This window comes from Entelurus aequoreus, linkage group LG04, assembly GCF_033978785.1.
Source record: "Entelurus aequoreus isolate RoL-2023_Sb linkage group LG04, RoL_Eaeq_v1.1, whole genome shotgun sequence".
NCBI classification, from domain to species: Eukaryota; Metazoa; Chordata; class Actinopteri; order Syngnathiformes; family Syngnathidae; genus Entelurus; species Entelurus aequoreus.
The window spans coordinates 12,578,342-12,600,496 of NC_084734.1; the positions used below are offsets into that span (position 1 = coordinate 12,578,342).

Genomic DNA, 22,155 nt, shown 5'->3' on the forward strand with positions numbered 1-22,155 from the left:
ATTAAAAAAAATAATCAAATAGCTATTTAAACAGAGACATACTGTAATAACTTGAAGTAAATAATGACGATTAAAGAGCAATTTCAAACAAAAAATTTACAAAAAGCAGTCTTTTTCTCACAATGAGTCGACTTTTTTCTTATAAAATTGGGAACAATTTCTCATATTCTTTTTGTTTCTGTATTATTGCAATATTTTCTCGTAAAATTATTACTTTTATGTAAAATTATTACTTTTAATGCAAAATGGTTACATTTGTCATATAAAATTCTGCCTTTTATCACAGAATTGCCATTGTTTTTGTTATTCTCGTAAAATTTTGTGAGTAAAATTATGTTCTTTTGACATAATTTTGCAGAGTAAAATTCTGATTGTTATTATAATATTGCCAACATTTGTACGTTTTCTTATAAAATTGTGACTTTTGTCGAGTAAAATTGCGACTCTTTTCATAAAACTGCCAAAATTTGAAGCTTTTCTTGTAAAATTGCGACTGTTATTGAGTAAAATTATTACTTTTTTTATGCAAAATGGTGACATTTGTCATATAAAACTCTGACTTTTATCACAATATTGCGAATTTTTTTTGTTGTTCTTGTAAAACCGTGACATTTTTTGAGTAAAATGATGACTTTTGTCATCCTTTTGCCAAGTAAAATTCCGATTATTATTATAATATTGCCAAAATGTTAAAGTTTTCTTCTAAAATTGTGAGTTTTGTCGAGTAAAATTACAACTCTTTTCATAAAATTGGCAAAATGTTAAGCTTTTCTTGTAAAATTGCGACTGTTATTGACAAAAATTATTATTATAAATTATTGTCATATACAACTCTGACTTTTGGTGACATCTGTCAAAATGAGGGTGGTCCCAAAAAGGAGGGATTTTTCTGTGTGTCGCTTTTAAAAGTGCTCCCCTTCTGGTCAACATATTAAATAACAAGTGTGTGTAAGAAATTGAAATGCGTCCCCTTTGGCCAAAATTAATTAAAAAAAATCAAATAGCTATGCCAGCATTTTTACGTTTTCTTATAAAATTGTGACTTTTGTCGAGTAAAATTGCGACTCTTTTCATAAAATTGCCAAAATTTGAAGCTTTTTTTGTAAAATTGCGACTGTTATTGAGTAAAATTATTACTTTTTTATGCAAAATGGTGACATTTGTAATATAAAACTCTGACTTTTATCACAATATTGCCAATTTTTTTGTTGTTCTTGTAAAACAGTGACATTTTTTGAGTAAAATTATGACTTTTGTCATCATTTTGCTGAGTAAAATTCCGATCATTATTATAACATTGCCAACATTTTAAAGTTTTCTTCTAAAACTGAGACTTTTGTCGAGTAAAATGACGACTCTTTTCATAAAATTGCCAAAATGTTAAGCTTTTCTTGTAAAATTGCGACTGTTATTGACAAAAATTATTATTATAAAATATTGTCATATACAACTCTGACTTTTGGTGACATCTATCAAAATGAGGGTGGTCCCAAAAAGGAGGGATTTTTCTGTGTGTCGCTTTTAAAAGTGCTCCCCCTCTGGTCAACATATGAAATAACAAGTGTGTGTAAGAAATTGAAATGCGCCCCCTTTGGCCAAAATTAATTAAAAAATTAATAAATATGTATATAGAGACATACTGTAATAACTTGAAGTAAATAATGAAGATTAAAAAGCAATTTCAAACAAAAATGTAACTCAAAGCAGTCTTTTTCTCACAATGAGTCGACTTTTTTCTTATAAAATTGGTAACAATTTATCATATTCTTTCTGTTTCTGTAATATCGCAATATTTTCTCGTGAAATTATTACTTTTTTATGTAAAAGTATTACTTTTAATACAATATGGTGACATTTGTCATATAAAATTCTGACTTTTATCACAATATTGCCAATTTTTTTGTTGTTCTTGTAAAAGAGTGACATTTTTGGAGTAAAATTATGACTCTTGACATAATTTTGCTGAGTAAAATTCTGATTATTATTATAATATTGCCAACATTTTTAAGTTTTCTTATAAAATTGTGACTTTTTTCGAGTAAAATTACGACTCTTCATAAAATTGCCAAAATTTGAAGCTTTTTCTTGTAAAATTGCCACTGTTATTGAGTAAAATTATTACTTTTTTATGCAAAATGGTGACATTTGTCATATACAACTGACTTTTATCACAATATTGCCAATTTTTTTGTTGTTCTTGTAAAACTGACATTTTTTGAGTAAAGTATGTCTTTTGTCATCATTTTGCCAAGTAAAATTCCGATTATTATTATAATAGTGCCGAAATTTTCAAGTTCTCTTATAAAATTGTGACTTTTGTCGAGTAAAATTACGACTCTTCATAAAATTGCCAAAATTTGAAGCTTTTTCTTGTAAAATTGCCACTGTTATTGAGTAAAATTATTACTTTTTTATGCAAAATGGTTACATTTTGTCATGTCTGTGTTCATGTTTTTGTTTGGCCATGTGCTGTTTTGTTTTTTGGACACTTCCTTAGTTCCTGGTTTCACTTCCTGGTTTTGTTTTGTAACCATAGCAACCATTAGTTTCACCTGTTCCACGTTTGGACTCACACACACCTGTCTCACGTTTTCAGTCATGTCATGCACCTGTTCACAGTTAGTCACGCACCTGTTTTCACTTATCATGTCACTATATAGGCTTTTCTGTTTCTGTTGTTCGTCCTGGCGACATCATACATTCATGCCATGTTCACAGTTCCTTGTCACGTAAGTTTTTGTTTGTTTAATGTTCATAGTTCTCCGCCATTGTGCGCGCCTTTTGTTTTGTCTAGTCAAGTTTTTTTACCTCCGCTGTGAGCGCCTTTTGTTTGTACCTTTTGTTTGAGTTTATAGTAATAATTAAACTATGTCTTTACCTGCACGCCACGCCCGTTCCATTTCTTTTGCACCACGGGAGAGCAAACCACGCCAAAGACCTAGTCTTGACACATTTGTCATATAAAACTGACTTTTATCACAATATTGCCAATTTTTTTGTTGTTCTTGTAAAACAGTGACATTTTTTGAGTAAAGTATGTCTTTTGTCATCATTTTGCCAAGTAAAATTCTGATTATTATTATAATGGTGCCAAAATTTTCAAGTTCTCTTATAAAATTGTGACTTTTGTTGAGTAAAATTACGACTCTTCATAAAATTGCCCAAATTTGAAGCTTTTTCTTGTAAAATTGTCACTGTTATTGAGTAAAATTATTACTTTTTAATGCAAAATGGTGACATTTGTCATATAAAACTCTGACTTTTATCACAATATTCCAATTTTTTTGTTGTTCTTGTAAAAGAGTGAATTTTTTTGAGTAAAGTATGACTTTTTTCATAATTTTGCCAAGTAATATTCCGATTATTATTATAATTGTGCCAAAATTTTCAAGTTCTCTTATACAATTGTGACTTTTGTCGAGTAAAATTACGACTCTTCATAAAATTGCCAAAATTTAAAGCTTTTTCTTGTAAAATTGCCACTTTTATTGAGTAAAATTATTACTTTTTAATGCAAAATGGTGACATTTGTCATTCAAAACTCTGACTTTTATCACAATATTGCCAAGTTTTTGTTGTTCTTGTAAAAGAGTGACATTTTTTGGGTTAAGTATGGCTTTTTTCATAATTTTGCCAAGTAATATTCCGATTATTATTATAATAATGCCAACATTTTAAAGTTCTCTTCTAAAATTGTGACTTTTGTCGAGTAAAATTACGACTCTTCATAAAATTGCCAAAATTTAAAGCTTTTTCTTGTAAAATTGCCACTGTTATTGAGTAAAATTATTACTTTTTAATGCAAAATGGTGACATTTGTCATATAAAACTCTGACTTTTATCACAATATTGCCAATTTTTTGTTGTTCTTGTAAAACAGTGACATTTTTTGAGTAAAATGATGACTTCTGTCATCATTTTGCCAAGTAAAATTCCGATTATTGTTATAATATTGCCAACATTTTAAAGTCCTCTTATAAAATTGTGACCTTTGTCGAGTAAAATTACGACTCTTCATAAAATTGCCAAAATTTGAAGCTTTTTCTTGTAAAATTGCCACTGTTAGTGAGTAAAATTATTACTTTTTAATGCAAAATGGTGACATTTGTCATATAAAACTCTGACTTTTATCATAATATTGCCAATTTTTTGTTGTTCTTGTAAAAGAGTGACATTTTTTGAGTAAAGTATGACTTTTGTCATCATTTTGCCAAGTAAAATTCCGATTATTATTATAATAGTGCCAAAATTTTCAAGTACTCTTATAAAATTGTGACTTTTGTCGAGTAAAATTACGACTCTTCATAAAATTGCCCAAATTTGAAGCTTTTTCTTGTAAAATTGCCACTGTTATTGAGTAAAATTATTACTTTTTAATGCAAAATGGTGACATTTGTCATATAAAACTCTGACTTTTATTACAATATTGCCAATTTTTTTGTTGTTCTTGTAAAAGAGTGACATTTTTCTGAGTAAAATTATGACTTTTGTCATCATTTTGCCAAGTAAAATTCCGATCATCATTATAATAGTGCCAAAATTTTCAAGTTCTCTTCTAAAATTGTGACTTTTGTCGAGTAAAATTACGACTCTTCATAAACTTGCCAAAATTTGAAGCTTTTTCTTGTAAAATTGCCACTGTTATTGAGTAAAAGTATTACTTTTTAATGCAAAATGGTGACATTTGTCATATAAAACTCTGACTTTTATCACAATATTGCCAATTTTTTTGTTGTTTTTGTAAAAGAGTGACATTTTTCTGAGTAAAATTATGACTTTTGTCATCATTTTGCCAAGTAAAATTCCGATCATCATTATAATAGTGCCAACATTTTCAAGTTCTCTTCTAAAATTGTGACTTTTGTCGAGTAAAATTACGACTCTTCATAAAATTGCCAAAATTTGAAGCTTTTTCTTGTAAAATTGCCACTGTTATTGAGTAAAAGTATTACTTTTTAATGCAAAATGGTGACATTTGTCATATAAAACTCTGACTTTTATCACAATATTGCCAATTTGTTTGTTGTTCTTGTAAAACAGTGACATTTTTTGAGTAAAGTATGACTTTTGTCATCATTTTGCCAAGTAATATTCCGATTACTATTATAATAGTGCCAAAATTTTCAAGTTCTCTTATAAAATTGTGACTTTTGTCGAGTAAAATTACAACTCTTCATAAAATTGCCAAAATTTGAAGCTTTTTCTTGTAAAATTGCCACTGTTATTGAGTAAATATTTTTTCTTTTTGTAAGCAAAATGGTGACATTTGTCATATGAAACTGACTTTTATCATAATATTGCCAATTTTGTTGTTGTTCTTGTAAAAGAGTGACATTTTTTGAGTAAAATTATGACTTTTGTCATCATTTTGCCAAGTAAAATTCCGATCATCATTATAATAGTGCCAAAATTTTCAAGTTCTCTTCTAAAATTGTGACTTTTGTCGAGTAAAATTACGACTCTTCATAAACTTGCCAAAATTTGAAGCTTTTTCTTGTAAAATTGCCACTGTTATTGAGTAAAATTATTACTTTTTAATGCAAAATGGTGACATTTGTCATATAAAACTCTGACTTTTATCACAATATTGCCAATTTTTTTGTTGTTCTTGTAAAAGAGTGACATCTCTCTGAGTAAAATTATGACTTTTGTCATCATTTTGCCAAGTAAAATTCCGATTATTATTATAATAGTGCCAAAATTTTCAAGTTCTCTTCTAAAATTGTGACTTTTGTCGAGTAAAATTACGACTCTTCATAACATTGCCAAAATTTGAAGCTTTTTCTTGTAAAATTGCCACTGTTATTGAGTAAAATTATTACTTTTTAATGCAAAATGGTGACATTTGTCATATAAAACTCTGACTTTTATCACAATATTGCCAATTTTTTGTTGTTCTTGTAAAAGAGTGACATTTTTTGAGTAAAGTATGACTTTTGTCATAATTTTGCCAAGTAAAATTCCGATCATCATTATAATAGTGCCAAAATTTTCAAGTTCTCTTATAAAATTGTGACTTTTGTCGAGTAAAATTACGACTCTTCATAAAATTGCCCAAATTTGAAGCTTTTTCTTGTAAAATTGCCACTGTTATTGAGTAAATATTTTTTCTTTTTGTGAGCAAAATGGTGACATTTGTCATATAAAACTGACTTTTATCATAATATTGCCAATTTTGTTGTTGTTCTTGTAAAAGAGTGACATTTTTTGAGTAAAATGATGACTTTTTGTCATCATTTTGCCAGGTAAAATTCTGATTATTATTATAATATTGCCAAAATTTTCTAAAATTGTGACTTTTGTCGAGTAAAATTACGACTCTTCATAAACTTGCCAAAATTTGAAGCTTTTTCTTGTAAAATTTCCACTGTTATTGAGTAAAATTATTTCTTTTTAATGCAAAATGGTGACATTTGTCATATAAAACTCTGACTTTTATCACAATATTGCCAATTTTTTTGTTGTTCTTGTAAAAGAGTGACATTTTTCTGAGTAAAATTATGACTTTTGTCATCATTTTGCCAAGTAAAATTCCGATCATCATTATAATAGTGCCAAAATTTTCAAGTTCTCTTCTAAAATTGTGACTTTTGTCAAGTAAAATTACAACTCTTCATAAAATTGCCAAAATTTGAAGCTTTTTCTTGTAAAATTGCCACTGTTATTGAGAAAAATTATTACTTTTTAATGCAAAATGGTGACATTTGTCATATAAAACTCTGACTTTTATCACAATATTGCCAATTTTTTTGTTGTTCTTGTAAAAGAGTGACATCTCTCTGAGTAAAATTATGACTTTTGTCATCATTTTGCCAAGTAAAATTCCGATTATTATTATAATAGTGCCAAAATTTTCAAGTTCTCTTATAAAATTGTGACTTTTGTCGAGTAAAATTACGACTCTTCATAACATTGCCAAAATTTGAAGCTTTTTCTTGTAAAATTGCCACTGTTATTGAGTAAAATTATTACTTTTTAATGCAAAATGGTGACATTTGTCATATAAAACTCTGACTTTTATCACAATATTGCCAATTTTTTTGTTGTTCTTGTAAAACTGACATTTTTTGAGCAAAGTATGACTTTTGTCATCATTTTGCCAAGTAATATTCCGATTAGTATTATAATAGTGCCGAAATTTTCAAGTTCTCTTATAAAATTGTGACTTTTGTCGAGTAAAATTACGACTCTTCATAAAGTTGCCAAAATTTGAAGCTTTTTCTTGTAAAATTGCCACTGTTATTGAGTAAATATTTTTTCTTTTTGTAAGCAAAATGGTGACATTTGTCATATGAAACTGACTTTTATCATAATATTGCCAATTTTGTTGTTGTTCTTGTAAAAGAGTGACATTTTTTGAGTAAAATTATGACTTTTGTCATCATTTTGCCAGGTAAAATTCAGATTATTATTATAATATTGCCAAAATTTTCTAAAATTGTGACTTTTGTCGAGTAAAATTACGACTCTTCATAAACTTGCCAAAATTTGAAGCTTTTTCTTGTAAAATTGCCACTGTTATTGAGTAAAATTATTACTTTTTAATGCAAAATGGTGACATTTGTCATATAAAACTCTGACTTTTATCACAATATTGCCAATTTTTTTTGTTGTTCTTGTAAAAGAGTGACATTTTTCTGAGTAAAATTATGACTTTTGTCATCATTTTGCCAAGTAAAATTCCGATCATCATTATAATAGTGCCAACATTTTCAAGTTCTCTTCTAAAATTGTGACTTTTGTCGAGTAAAATTACGACTCTTCATAAAATTGCCAAAATTTGAAGCTTTTTCTTGTAAAATTGCCACTGTTATTGAGTAAAATTATTACTTTTTAATGCAAAATGGTGACATTTGTCATATAAAACTCTGACTTTTATCACAATATTGCCAATTTTTTTGTTGTTCTTATAAAAGAGTGACATTTTTCTGAGTAAAATTATGACTTTTGTCATCATTTTGCCAAGTAAAATTCCGATCATCATTATAATAGTGCCAAAATTTTCAAGTTCTCTTCTAAAATTGTGACTTTTGTCGAGTAAAATTACGACTCTTCATAAAATTGCCAAAATTTGAAGCTTTTTCTTGTAAAATTGCCACTGTTATTGAGTAAAATTATTACTTTTTAATGCAAAATGGTGACATTTGTCATATAAAACTCTGACTTTTATCACAATATTGCCAAGTTTTTGTTGTTCTTGTAAAAGAGTGACATTTTTTGGGTTAAGTATGACTTTTTTCATCATTTTGCCAAGTAATATTCCGATTATTATTATAATAGTGCCAACATTTTAAAGTTCTCTTCTAAAATTGTGACTTTTGTCGAGTAAAATTACGACTCTTCATAAAATTGCCAAAATTTGAAGCTTTTTCTTGTAAAATTGCCACTGTTATTGAGTAAAATTATTACTATTTAATGCAAAATGGTGACATTTGTCATATAAAACTCAGACTTTTATCACAATATTGCCAATTTTTTTGTTGTTCTTGTAAAACGGTGACATTTTTTGAGCAAAGTATGACTTTTGTCATAATTTTGCCAAGTAATATTCCGATTACTATTATAATAGTGCCAAAATTTTCAAGTTCTCTTATAAAATTGTGACTTTTGTCGAGTAAAATTACGACTCTTCATAAAATTGCCCAAATTTGAAGCTTTTTCTTGTAAAATTGCCACTGTTATTGAGTAAATATTTTTTCTTTTTGTGAGCAAAATGGTGACATTTGTCATATAAAACTGACTTTTATCATAATATTGCCAATTTTGTTGTTGTTCTTGTAAAAGAGTGACATTTTTTGAGTAAAATGATGACTTTTTGTCATCATTTTGCCAGGTAAAATTCTGATTATTATTATAATATTGCCAAAATTTTCTGAAATTGTGACTTTTGTCGAGTAAAATTACGACTCTTCATAAACTTGCCAAAATTTGAAGCTTTTTCTTGTAAAATTGCCACTGTTATTGAGTAAAATTATTACTTTTTAATGCAAAATGGTGACATTTGTCATATAAAACTCTGACTTTTATCACAATATTGCCAATTTTTTTGTTGTTCTTGTAAAAGAGTGACATTTTTCTGAGTAAAATTATGACTTTTGTCATCATTTTGCCAAGTAAAATTCCGATCATCATTATAATAGTGCCAACATTTTCAAGTTCTCTTCTAAAATTGTGACTTTTGTCGAGTAAAATTACGACTCTTCATAAAATTGCCAAAATTTGAAGCTTTTTCTTGTAAAATTGCCACTGTTATTGAGTAAAATTATTACTTTTTAATGCAAAATGGTGACATTTGTCATATAAAACTCTGACTTTTATCACATTATTGCCAATTTTTTTGTTGTTCTTGTAAAACAGTGACATTTTTTGAGCAAAGTATGACTTTTGTCATAATTTTGCCAAGTAATATTCCGATTACTATTATAATAGTGCCAAAATTTTCAAGTTCTCTTATAAAATTGTGACTTTTGTCGAGTAAAATTACGACTCTTCATAAAATTGCCCAAATTTGAAGCTTTTTCTTGTAAAATTGTCACTGTTATTGAGTAAATATTTTTTCTTTTTGTGAGCAAAATGGTGAAATTTGTCATATAAAACTGACTTTTATCATAATATTGCCAATTTTGTTGTTGTTCTTGTAAAAGAGTGACATTTTTTGAGTAAAATGATGACTTTTTGTCATCATTTTGCCAGGTAAAATTCTGATTATTATTATAATATTGCCAAAATTTTCTAAAATTGTGACTTTTGTCGAGTAAAATTACGACTCTTCATAAACTTGCCAAAATTTGAAGCTTTTTCTTGTAAAATTGCCACTGTTATTGAGTAAAATTATTACTTTTTAATGCAAAATGGTGACATTTGTCATATAAAACTCTGACTTTTATCACAATATTGCCAATTTTTTTGTTGTTCTTGTAAAAGAGTGACATTTTTCTGAGTAAAATTATGACTTTTGTCCTCATTTTGCCAAGTAAAATTCCGATCATCATTATAATAGTGCCAAAATTTTCAAGTTCTCTTCTAAAATTGTGACTTTTGTCGAGTAAAATTACGACTCTTCATAAAATTGCCAAAATTTGAAGCTTTTTCTTGTAAAATTGCCACTGTTATTGAGTAAAATTATTACTTTTTAATGCAAAATGGTGACATTTGTCATATAAAACTCTGACTTTTATCACAATATTGCCAATTTTTTTGTTGTTCTTGTAAAACAGTGACATTTTTTGAGCAAAGTATGACTTTTGTCATCATTTTGCCAAGTAATATTCCGATTATTATTATAATAGTGCCAACATTTTAAAGTTCTCTTCTAAAATTGTGACTTTTGTCGAGTAAAATTACGACTCTTCATAAAATTGCCAAAATTTAAAGCTTTTTCTTGTAAAATTGCCACTTTTATTGAGTAAAATGATTTCTTTTTAATGCAAAATGGTGACATTTGTCATATAAAACTCTGACTTTTATCACAATATTGCCAATTTTTTTGTTGTTCTTGTAAAACTGACATTTTTTGAGTAAAGTATGTCTTTTGTCATCATTTTGCCAAGTAAAATTCCGATTATTATTATAATAGTGCCAAAATTTTCAAGTTCTCTTATAAAATTGTGACTTTTGTCGAGAAAAATTACGACTCTTCATAAAATTGCCAAAATTTAAAGCGTTTTCTTGTAAAATTGCCACTGTTATTGAGTAAAATTATTACTTTTTAATGCAAAATGGTGACATTTGTCATATAAAACTCTGACTTTTATCACAATATTGCCAAGTTTTTGTTGTTCTTGTAAAAGAGTGACATTTTTTGGGTTAAGTATGACTTTTTTCATCATTTTGCCAAGTAATATTCCGATTATTATTATAATAGTGCCAACATTTTCAAGTTCTCTTCTAAAATTGTGACTTTTGTCGAGTAAAATTACGACTCTTCATAAAATTGCCAAAATTTGAAGCTTTTTCTTGTAAAATTGCCACTGTTATTGAGTAAAATTATTACTTTTTAATGCAAAATGGTGACATTTGTCATATAAAACTCTGACTTTTATCACAATATTGCCAATTTTTTGTTTTTCTTGTAAAAGAGTGACATTTTTTGAGTAAAGTATGACTTTTGTCATAATTTTGCCAAGTAAAATTCCGATCATCATTATAATAGTGCCAAAATTTTCAAGTTCTCTTATAAAATTGTGACTTTTGTCGAGTAAAATTACGACTCTTCATAAAATTGCCCAAATTTGAAGCTTTTTCTTGTAAAATTGCCACTGTTATTGAGTAAATATTTTTTCTTTTTGTGAGCAAAATGGTGACATTTGTCATATAAAACTGACTTTTATCATAATATTTCCAATTTTGTTGTTGTTCTTGTAAAAGAGTGACATTTTTTGAGTAAAATGATGACTTTTGGTCATCATTTTGCCAGGTAAAATTCTGATTATTATTATAATAATAATAATAATAACTGGGATTTATATAGCGCTTTTCTAAGTACCCAAAGTCGCTTTACATGTTAAAAACCCATCATTCATTCACACCTGGTGGTGGTAAGCTACTTTCGTAGCCACAGCTGCCCTGGGGTAGACTGACGGAAGCGTGGCTGCCAATTTGCGCTTACGGCCCCTCCGACCACCACCTATCATTCATTCAACATTCATTCACCGGTGTGAGCGGCACCGGGGGCAAGGGTGAAGTGACCTGCCCAAGGACACAACGGCATGGTAAGAGGCGGGGAGCGAACCTGCAACCCTCAGGTTTCTGACACGGGCGCTCTACCCACTACGCCATGCCGCTATAATATTGCCAAAATTTTCTAAAATTGTGACTTTTGTCGAGTAAAATTACGACTCTTCATAAACTTGCCAAAATTTGAAGCTTTTTCTTGTAAAATTGCCACTGTTATTGAGTAAAATTATTACTTTTTAATGCAAAATGGTGACATTTGTCATATAAAACTCTGACTTTTTTACAATATTGCCAATTTTTTTGTTGTTCTTGTAAAAGAGTGACATTTTTCTGAGTAAAATTATGACTTTTGTCCTCATTTTGCCAAGTAAAATTCCTATCATCATTATAATAGTGCCAAAATTTTCAAGTTCTCTTCTAAAATTGTGACTTTTGTCGAGTAAAATTACGACTCTTCATAAAATTGCCAAAATTTGAAGCTTTTTCTTGTAAAATTGCCACTGTTATTGAGTAAAATTATTACTTTTTAATGCAAAATGGTGACATTTGTCATATAAAACTCTGACTTTTATCACAATATTGCCAATTTTTTTGTTGTTCTTGTAAAACAGTGACATTTTTTGAGCAAAGTATGACTTTTGTCATCATTTTGCCAAGTAATATTCCGATTACTATTATAATAGTGCCGAAATTTTCAAGTTCTCTTATAAAATTGTGACTTTTGTCGAGTAAAATTACGACTCTTCATAAAGTTGCCAAAATTTGAAGCTTTTTCTTGTAAAATTGCCACTGTTATTGAGTAAATATTTTTTCTTTTTGTGAGCAAAATGGTGACATTTGTCATATAAAACTGACTTTTATCATAATATTGCCAATTTTGTTGTTGTTCTTGTAAAAGAGTGACATTTTTTGAGTAAAATGATGACTTTTTGTCATCATTTTGCCAGGTAAAATTCTGATTATTATTATAATATTGCCAACATTTTCTAAAATTGTGACTTTTGTCGAGTAAAATTACGACTCTTCATAAACTTGCCAAAATTTGAAGCTTTTTCTTGTAAAATTGCCACTGTTATTGAGTAAAATTATTACTTTTTCATGCAAAATGGTGACATTTGTCATATAAAACTCTGACTTTTATCACAATATTGCCAATTTTTTTTGTTGTTCTTGTAAAAGAGTGACATTTTTCTGAGTAAAATTATGACTTTTGTCCTCATTTTGCCAAGTAAAATTCCGATCATCATTATAATAGTGCCAAAATTTTCAAGTTCTCTTCTAAAATTGTGACTTTTGTCGAGTAAAATTACGACTCTTCATAAAATTGCCAAAATTTGAAGCTTTTTCTTGTAAAATTGCCACTGTTATTGAGTAAAATTATTACTTTTTAATGCAAAATGGTGACATTTGTCATATAAAACTCTGACTTTTATCACAATATTGCCAATTTTTTTGTTGTTCTTGTAAAACAGTGACATTTTTTTAGCAAAGTATGACTTTTGTCATCATTTTGCCAAGTAATATTCCGATTAGTATTATAATAGTGCCGAAATTTTCAAGTTCTCTTATAAAATTGTGACTTTTGTCGAGTAAAATTACGACTCTTCATAAAGTTGCCAAAATTTGAAGCTTTTTCTTGTAAAATTGCCACTGTTATTGAGTAAATATTTTTTCTTTTTGTAAGCAAAATGGTGACATTTGTCATATGAAACTGACTTTTATCATAATATTGCCAATTTTGTTGTTGTTCTTGTAAAAGAGTGACATTTTTTGAGTAAAATTATGACTTTTGTCATCATTTTGCCAGGTAAAATTCAGATTATTATTATAATATTGCCAAAATTTTCTAAAATTGTGACTTTTGTCGAGTAAAATTACGACTCTTCATAAACTTGCCAAAATTTGAAGCTTTTTCTTGTAAAATTGCCACTGTTATTGAGTAAAATTATTACTTTTTAATGCAAAATGGTGACATTTGTCATATAAAACTCTGACTTTTATCACAATATTGCCAATTTTTTTTGTTGTTCTTGTAAAAGAGTGACATTTTTCTGAGTAAAATTATGACTTTTGTCATCATTTTGCCAAGTAAAATTCCGATCATCATTATAATAGTGCCAACATTTTCAAGTTCTCTTCTAAAATTGTGACTTTTGTCGAGTAAAATTACGACTCTTCATAAAATTGCCAAAATTTGAAGCTTTTTCTTGTAAAATTGCCACTGTTATTGAGTAAAATTATTACTTTTTAATGCAAAATGGTGACATTTGTCATATAAAACTCTGACTTTTATCACAATATTGCCAATTTTTTTGTTGTTCTTGTAAAACAGTGACATTTTTTGAGCAAAGTATGACTTTTGTCATCATTTTGCCAAGTAATATTCCGATTACTATTATAATAGTGCCGAAATTTTCAAGTTCTCTTATAAAATTGTGACTTTTGTCGAGTAAAATTACGACTCTTCATAAAGTTGCCAAAATTTGAAGCTTTTTCTTGTAAAATTGCCACTGTTATTGAGTAAATATTTTTTCTTTTTGTGAGCAAAATGGTGACATTTGTCATATAAAACTGACTTTTATCATAATATTGCCAATTTTGTTGTTGTTCTTGTAAAAGAGTGACATTTTTTGAGTAAAATGATGACTTTTTGTCATCATTTTGCCAGGTAAAATTCTGATTATTATTATAATATTGCCAACATTTTCTAAAATTGTGACTTTTGTCGAGTAAAATTACGACTCTTCATAAACTTGCCAAAATTTGAAGCTTTTTCTTGTAAAATTGCCACTGTTATTGAGTAAAATTATTACTTTTTAATGCAAAATGGTGACATTTGTCATATAAAACTCTGACTTTTATCACAATATTGCCAATTTTTTTTGTTGTTCTTGTAAAAGAGTGACATTTTTCTGAGTAAAATTATGACTTTTGTCATCATTTTGCCAAGTAAAATTCCGATCATCATTATAATAGTGCCAACATTTTCAAGTTCTCTTCTAAAATTGTGACTTTTGTCGAGTAAAATTACGACTCTTCATAAAATTGCCAAAATTTGAAGCTTTTTCTTGTAAAATTGCCACTGTTATTGAGTAAAATTATTACTTTTTAATGCAAAATGGTGACATTTGTCATATAAAACTCTGACTTTTATCACAATATTGCCAATTTTTTTGTTGTTCTTGTAAAACAGTGACATTTTTTGAGCAAAGTATGACTTTTGTCATCATTTTGCCAAGTAATATTCCGATTACTATTATAATAGTGCCGAAATTTTCAAGTTCTCTTATAAAATTGTGACTTTTGTCGAGTAAAATTACGACTCTTCATAAAGTTGCCAAAATTTGAAGCTTTTTCTTGTAAAATTGCCACTGTTATTGAGTAAATATTTTTTCTTTTTGTGAGCAAAATGGTGACATTTGTCATATAAAACTGACTTTTATCATAATATTGCCAATTTTGTTGTTGTTCTTGTAAAAGAGTGACATTTTTTGAGTAAAATGATGACTTTTTGTCATCATTTTGCCAGGTAAAATTCTGATTATTATTATAATATTGCCAACATTTTCTAAAATTGTGACTTTTGTCGAGTAAAATTACGACTCTTCATAAACTTGCCAAAATTTGAAGCTTTTTCTTGTAAAATTGCCACTGTTATTGAGTAAAATTATTACTTTTTAATGCAAAATGGTGACATTTGTCATATAAAACTCTGACTTTTATCACAATATTGCCAATTTTTTTTGTTGTTCTTGTAAAAGAGTGACATTTTTCTGAGTAAAATTATGACTTTTGTCATCATTTTGCCAAGTAAAATTCCGATCATCATTATAATAGTGCCAACATTTTCAAGTTCTCTTCTAAAATTGTGACTTTTGTCGAGTAAAATTACGACTCTTCATAAAATTGCCAAAATTTGAAGCTTTTTCTTGTAAAATTGCCACTGTTATTGAGTAAAATTATTACTTTTTAATGCAAAATGGTGACATTTGTCATATAAAACTCTGACTTTTATCACAATATTGCCAATTTTTTTGTTGTTCTTGTAAAACAGTGACATTTTTTGAGCAAAGTATGACTTTTGTCATCATTTTGCCAAGTAATATTCCGATTACTATTATAATAGTGCCGAAATTTTCAAGTTCTCTTATAAAATTGTGACTTTTGTCGAGTAAAATTACGACTCTTCATAAAGTTGCCAAAATTTGAAGCTTTTTCTTGTAAAATTGCCACTGTTATTGAGTAAAATTATTACTTTTTAATGCAAAATGGTGACATTTGTCATATAAAACTCTGACTTTTATCACAATATTGCCAATTTTTTGTTGTTCTTGTAAAAGACTGACATTTTTTGAGTAAAGTATGTCTTTTGTCATCATTTTGCCAAGTAAAATTCCGATTATTATTATAATAGTGCCAAAATTTTCAAGTTCTCTTATAAAATTGTGACTTTTGTCGAGTAAAATTACGACTCTTCATAAACTTACCAAAATTTGAAGCTTTTTCTTGTAAAATTGCCACTGTTATTGAGTAAAATTATTACTTTTTAATGCAAAATGGTGACATTTGTCATATAAAACTCTGACTTTTATCACAATATTGCCAAGTTTTTGTTGTTCTTGTAAAAGAGTGATCTTTTTTGGGTTAAGTATGACTTTTTTCATCATTTTGCCAGGTAAAATTCTGATTATTATAATATTGCCAAAATGTTCTAAAATTGTGACTTTTGTCGAGTAAAATTACGACTCTTCATAAACTTACCAAAATTTGAAGCTTTTTCTTGTAAAATTGCCACTGTTATTGAGTAAAATTATTACTTTTTAATGCAAAATGGTGACATTTGTCATATAAAACTGACTTTTATCATAATATTGCCAATTTTGTTGTTGTTCTTGTAAGAGTGACATTTTTTGAGTAAAATGATGACTTTTTGTCATCATTTTGCCAGGTAAAATTCTGCTTATTATTATAATATTGCCAAAATTTTCTAAAATTGTGACTTTTGTCGAGTAAAATTACGACTCTTCATAAACTTGCCAAAATTTGAAGCTTTTTCTTGTAAAATTGCCACTGTTATTGAGTAAAATTATTACTTTTTAATGCAAAATGGTGACATTTGTCATATAAAACTCTGACTTTTATCACAATATTGCCAATTTTGTTGTTGTTCTTGTAAAAGAGTGACATTTTTCTGAGTAAAATTATGACTTTTGTCATCATTTTGCCAAGTAAAATTCCGATCATCATTATAATAGTGCCAAAATGTTCAAGTTCTCTTCTAAAATTGTGACTTTTGTCGAGTAAAATTACGACTCTTCATAAAATTGCCAAAATTTGAAGCTTTTTCTTATAAAATTGCCACTATTATTGAGTAAAATTATTACTTTTTAATGCAAAATGGTGACATTTGTCATATAAAACTCTGACTTTTATCACAATATTGCCACTTTTTTTGTTGTTCTTGTAAAACAGTGACATTTTTTGAGCAAAGTATGACTTTTGTCATCATTTTGCCAAGTAATATTCCGATTACTATTATAATAGTGCCAAAATTTTCAAGTTCTCTTATAAAATTGTGACTTTTGTCGAGTAAAATCACGACTCTTCATAAAGTTGCCCAAATTTGAAGCTTTTTCTTGCAAAATTGCCACTGTTATTGAGTAAATATTTTTTCTTTTTGTAAGCAAAATGGTGACATTTGTCATATAAAACTGACTTTTATCATAATATTGCCAATTGTGTTGTTGTTCTTGTAAAAGAGTGACATTTTTTGAGTAAAATGATGACTCTTTGTCATCATTTTGCCAGGTAAAATTCTGATTATTATTATAATATTGCCAAAATTTTCTAAAATTGTGACTTTTGTCGAGTAAAATTACGACTCTTCATAAACTTGCCAAAATTTGAAGCTTTTTCTTGTAAAATTGCCACTGTTATTGAGTAAAATTATTACTTTTTAATGCAAAATGGTGACATTTGTCATATAAAACTCTGACTTTTATCACAATATTGCCAATTTTGTTGTTGTTCTTGTAAAAGAGTGACATTTTTCTGAGTAAAATTATGACTTTTGTCATCATTTTGCCAAGTAAAATTCCGATCATCATTATAATAGTGCCAAAATTTTCAAGTTCTCTTCTAAAATTGTGACTTTTGTCGAGTAAAATTACGACTCTTCATAAACTTGCCAAAATTTGAAGCTTTTTCTTGTAAAATTGCCACTGTTATTGAGTAAAATTATTACTTTTTAATGCAAAATGGTGACATTTGTCATATAAAACTCTGACTTTTATCACAATATTGCCAATTTTTTTGTTGTTCTTGTAAAAGAGTGACATTTTTCTGAGTAAAATTATGACTTTTGTCATCATTTTGCCAAGTAAAATTCCGATCATCATTATAATAGTGCCAAAATTTTCAAGTTCTCTTCTAAAATTGTGACTTTTGTCGAGTAAAATTACGACTCTTCATAAAATTGCCAAAATTTGAAGCTTTTTCTTATAAAATTGCCACTATTATTGAGTAAAATTATTACTTTTTAATGCAAAATGGTGACATTTGTCATATAAAACTCTGACTTTTATCACAATATTGCCCATTTTTTTGTTGTTCTTGTAAAACAGTGACATTTTTTGAGCAAAGTATGACTTTTGTCATAATTTTGCCAAGTAATATTCCGATTACTATTATAATAGTGCCAACATTTTCAAGTTCTCTTATAAAATTGTGACTTTTGTCGAGTAAAATTACGACTCTTCATAAAATTGCCCAAATTTGAAGCTTTTTCTTGTAAAATTGCCACTGTTATTGAGTAAATATTTTTTCTTTCTGTAACCAAAATGGTGACATTTGTCATATGAAACTGACTTTTATCATAATATTGCCAATTTTGTTGTTGTTCTTGTAAAAGAGTGACATTTTTTGAGTAAAATTATGACTTTTGTCATCATTTTGCCAGGTAAAATTCAGATTATTTTATAATATTGCCAAAATGTTCTAAAATTGTGACTTTTGTCGAGTAAAATTACGACTCTTCATAAAATTGCCAAAATGTGAAGCTTTTTCTTGTAAAATTGCCACTGTTATTGAATAAAACTCCAATTTTTATCATAATATTGCACAAATGTTCAGTTTTTCTTGTCAAATTTCGACTTGCGTCGAGTAAAATGAGGACTTTTATTATAATACTGCCAAAATTCGAAGTTTTTCTTGTGAAATTCCAACTCATTTTTCACAACAAGCTCGTTTATATTTGCATAGTATGTATATATTATTAATGTTGTAAATACACTTCTTTATATATCTAGAAAGGGTGGTCCTCAAGAGGGAGGCATTTTTCTCAGGTCTCAAGAAGGTAACAAATACAAGAACGTGTGTGTGTGTGTGTGTGTGTGTGTGTGTGTGTGTGTGTGTGTGGGGCAAGGACGTGCTCCGTGCAGGGAGGAGCCGCCGTAAGAACGGCCGCATCCATTGGCCGTCGGCTCGCCGCTTCCGGCCCGCGCCACCGCGCCTGATTGGCCGGCGCCTGGCATCACTGCTGCAGCTTCCTCTCCATTTCTGCCCTTTTTTTTTTTGTCTCCCCCCGTCCTCTTCCGAGCGTCTACCCGTGGCGTGGCGGCTGTGAATCATCGCCGTGTGGCCGTTTCAAGGACGCCGCCTCTCGCGGCGTGATTCATGTCAAGTTAGTCCGCTGCAGGAAGTTGATGTGACGCCTCCTCCCTCCCTCCCTCCCTCCCTCCCTCCCTCTCTCTCTGCTGTATCACTTCATCAAGTCATCTCTTTCCTGCTCCGTGTTGCCTCGCTCGCCCATGCTCGTTAGTCCTTCCTCACCCTCCTCCACCGCACTCAGTCCTGCTTGGATTTGAACGCTGCCTTCCTCCTCAACAGGCTGCAACATGTCTAAAGCGTGGTGTGTTTCCCCCAGCAGGGAGCAGGCGGCGTGCAAGGGCACCCAGAGGAGACGATGCTGACCAGGGAGGAGTAAAACAGGAAGTGGAACTGCCAGGAGTCATCGGACACTTTTTTTTTTTTTTTTTCCTGCTGCTGGATAAGTTTGACAGGCAAGATTGGAAGAAGATACCCACTGAAGCTAAGTGTTATCATTGGAAGAAGGTATTGTCAGAGCATGAGTTTGTAGCGGGGGCACGTGGCGCTGCAGTGACCATGCTGACGTGATCGCGGGAGCGAGGCAGGGTCGCCAGGGGCCTGGCAACACATGTGACCACCATGCTTTTTGTTGTGGACAGACGCCAACGTTGAACCCTGCTATCTCTGCCCGGTCAAACTTCAGCTGACGCTTTTCCCAGCGAAAGCCAACAAAGCTTCAGGACCGCCTCCGTGCCGACGGAAATTGCTCTTTTTTCCCCCCAGCATTATTCACCCCCGACTAGAATTCTCCGTCCACTCCGGTTGCCGCGTTCCTTGGGCGATGGCGGTCAGCATGAGCATGGGGCGGGACACCAAATGGTTGACGCTGGAAGTGTGTCGGGAGTTCCAGCGAGGCACCTGCTCGCGCTCGGACGCCGACTGCAAGTTCGCCCACCCCTCCCGCAGCTGCCACGTGGATAACGGCAGAGTCATCGCCTGCTTCGACTCCCTCAAGGTAAGCCTCGCATGTCGTGTTTGTTTGGACACACCACTTCCTTGACCTGCAAAATGTTTGTACAGTTATCCGAGTCAAGGTGGAGTTGTTGTTACGGTTATCAGCATCATCACAGTATCGTTGAATGTGCACAAAAAGTACTCATGCACACTTATAACCTAGTCTCATTTCAAACATTAAATACAAAAATACCGGATTTTCCAGACTATAAAATATTTTTTTCCCCCTCAAAACTCGACAGTGCGCCAATTTCTCGTATTCTTTCTGTTTCTGTAATATTTCAATATTTTCTCGTAAAATTATAACTTTTTTCATGTAAAATTATAACTTTTTAATGCAAAATGGTGACATTTGTCATATAAAACTCTGACTTTTATCACAATATTGCCAATTTTTCTGTTGTTCTTGTAAAACAGTGACATTTTTTGAGTAAAATGATGACTTTTGTCATCCTTTTGCCAAGTAAAATTCCGATTATTATTATAATATTGCCAAAATGTTAAAGTTTTCTTCTAAAATTGTGACTTTTGTTGAGTAAAATTACGACTCTTTTCATAAAATTGCCAAAATTTTAAGCTTTTCTTGTAAAATTGCGACTGTTATTGAGTAAAATGATTACTTTTTAATGCAAAATGGTGACATTTGTCATATAAAACTGACTTTTATCACAATATTGCCAATTTTTTTGTTGTTCTTTTAAAACAGTGACCATTTTTGAGTAAAGTATGACTTTTGTCATCATTTTGCCAAGTTAAATTCGGATTATTATAATATTTCCAAACTTTTCAAGTTTTCTTATAAAATTGTGACTTTTGTCGAGTAAATTTAAGACACTCTTTTCATAAAATTGCCAAAATGTTAAGCTTTTTCTTGTAAAATTGCGACTGTTATTGAGTAAAATTCCAACTTTTATCATAATATTGCACAAATGTTCAGTATGTCTTGTAAAATTTTGACTTGCGTCGAGTAAAATGAGGACTTTTATTATAATACTGCCAAAATTCAAAGTTTTTCTTGTGAAATTGTGACCTTTTTTTTGTGAAATTCCTACTCATTTTTCACAATAAGCTTTTTTATATTTGCATAGTATGTATATATTATTAATGTTGTAAATACAATTCTTTATATATCTAGGGTGGGTAGGCATTTTTCGGAGGTCTCAATAAGGTAACAAATACAAGAATGTGTGCTTGTGTGTGTGTGTGTGTGTGTGTGTTCTTGTATTTCTATCCTTCTTGAGACACGAAGAAGGAAAAGTATCTTCCATATGAGGAGGTGTGAACAAGTGATGACATAAATCATGGTCCCAATAACACTGCATCTAATAGACAATGTCTCATTTGCTCAAAAAGTACTCATGCACACTTATAACCAAGTCTCATTTAAAATATTAAATACATAAATACCGGATTTTCCAGACTATAAAATATTTTTTCCCCCCTCAAAACTCGACAGTGCGCCAATTTCTCATATTCATTTTGTTTCTGTAATATTGCAATTTTTTCTTGTAAAATTATTACTTTTATGTAAAATTATTACTTTTTAATGCAAAATGGTGACATTTGTCATATAAAATTCTGCCTTTTATCACAATATTGCCAATGTTTTTGTTATTCTCGTAAAATAGCGAAATTGTTTGAGTAAAATTATGACTTTTGACATCATTTTGTCGAGTAAAGTTCTGATTATTCTCATAATATTGCCAAAATGTTTAAGTTTTCTTATAAAATTGTGACTTTTGTCGAGTAAAATTACGACTCTTTTCATAAAATTGCCAAAATGTTAAACTTTTCTTGTAAAATTGCGACAGGTATTGAGTAAAATGATTATTTTTTAATGCAAAATGGTGACATGTTATATAAAGTTCTGCCTTTTAT

The 22,155-nt window shown here is 29.7% G+C and overlaps 1 protein-coding gene across 2 annotated transcripts in view; it reads left to right on the forward strand.

Annotated features, from left to right (window-relative positions):
• Positions 1–22,155, forward strand: part of mbnl3 (muscleblind-like splicing regulator 3) — a 122,396-nt gene that overhangs the window by 37,347 nt on the left and 62,894 nt on the right. For both annotated transcript variants that reach the window (XM_062044255.1, XM_062044256.1), the window contains exon 2: positions 19,601–20,278. In XM_062044255.1, coding sequence (XP_061900239.1) covers positions 20,105–20,278 — 174 coding nt within the window. In that variant the 5' untranslated portion in view covers positions 19,601–20,104. The remainder of the gene's footprint in view (positions 1–19,600; positions 20,279–22,155) is intronic.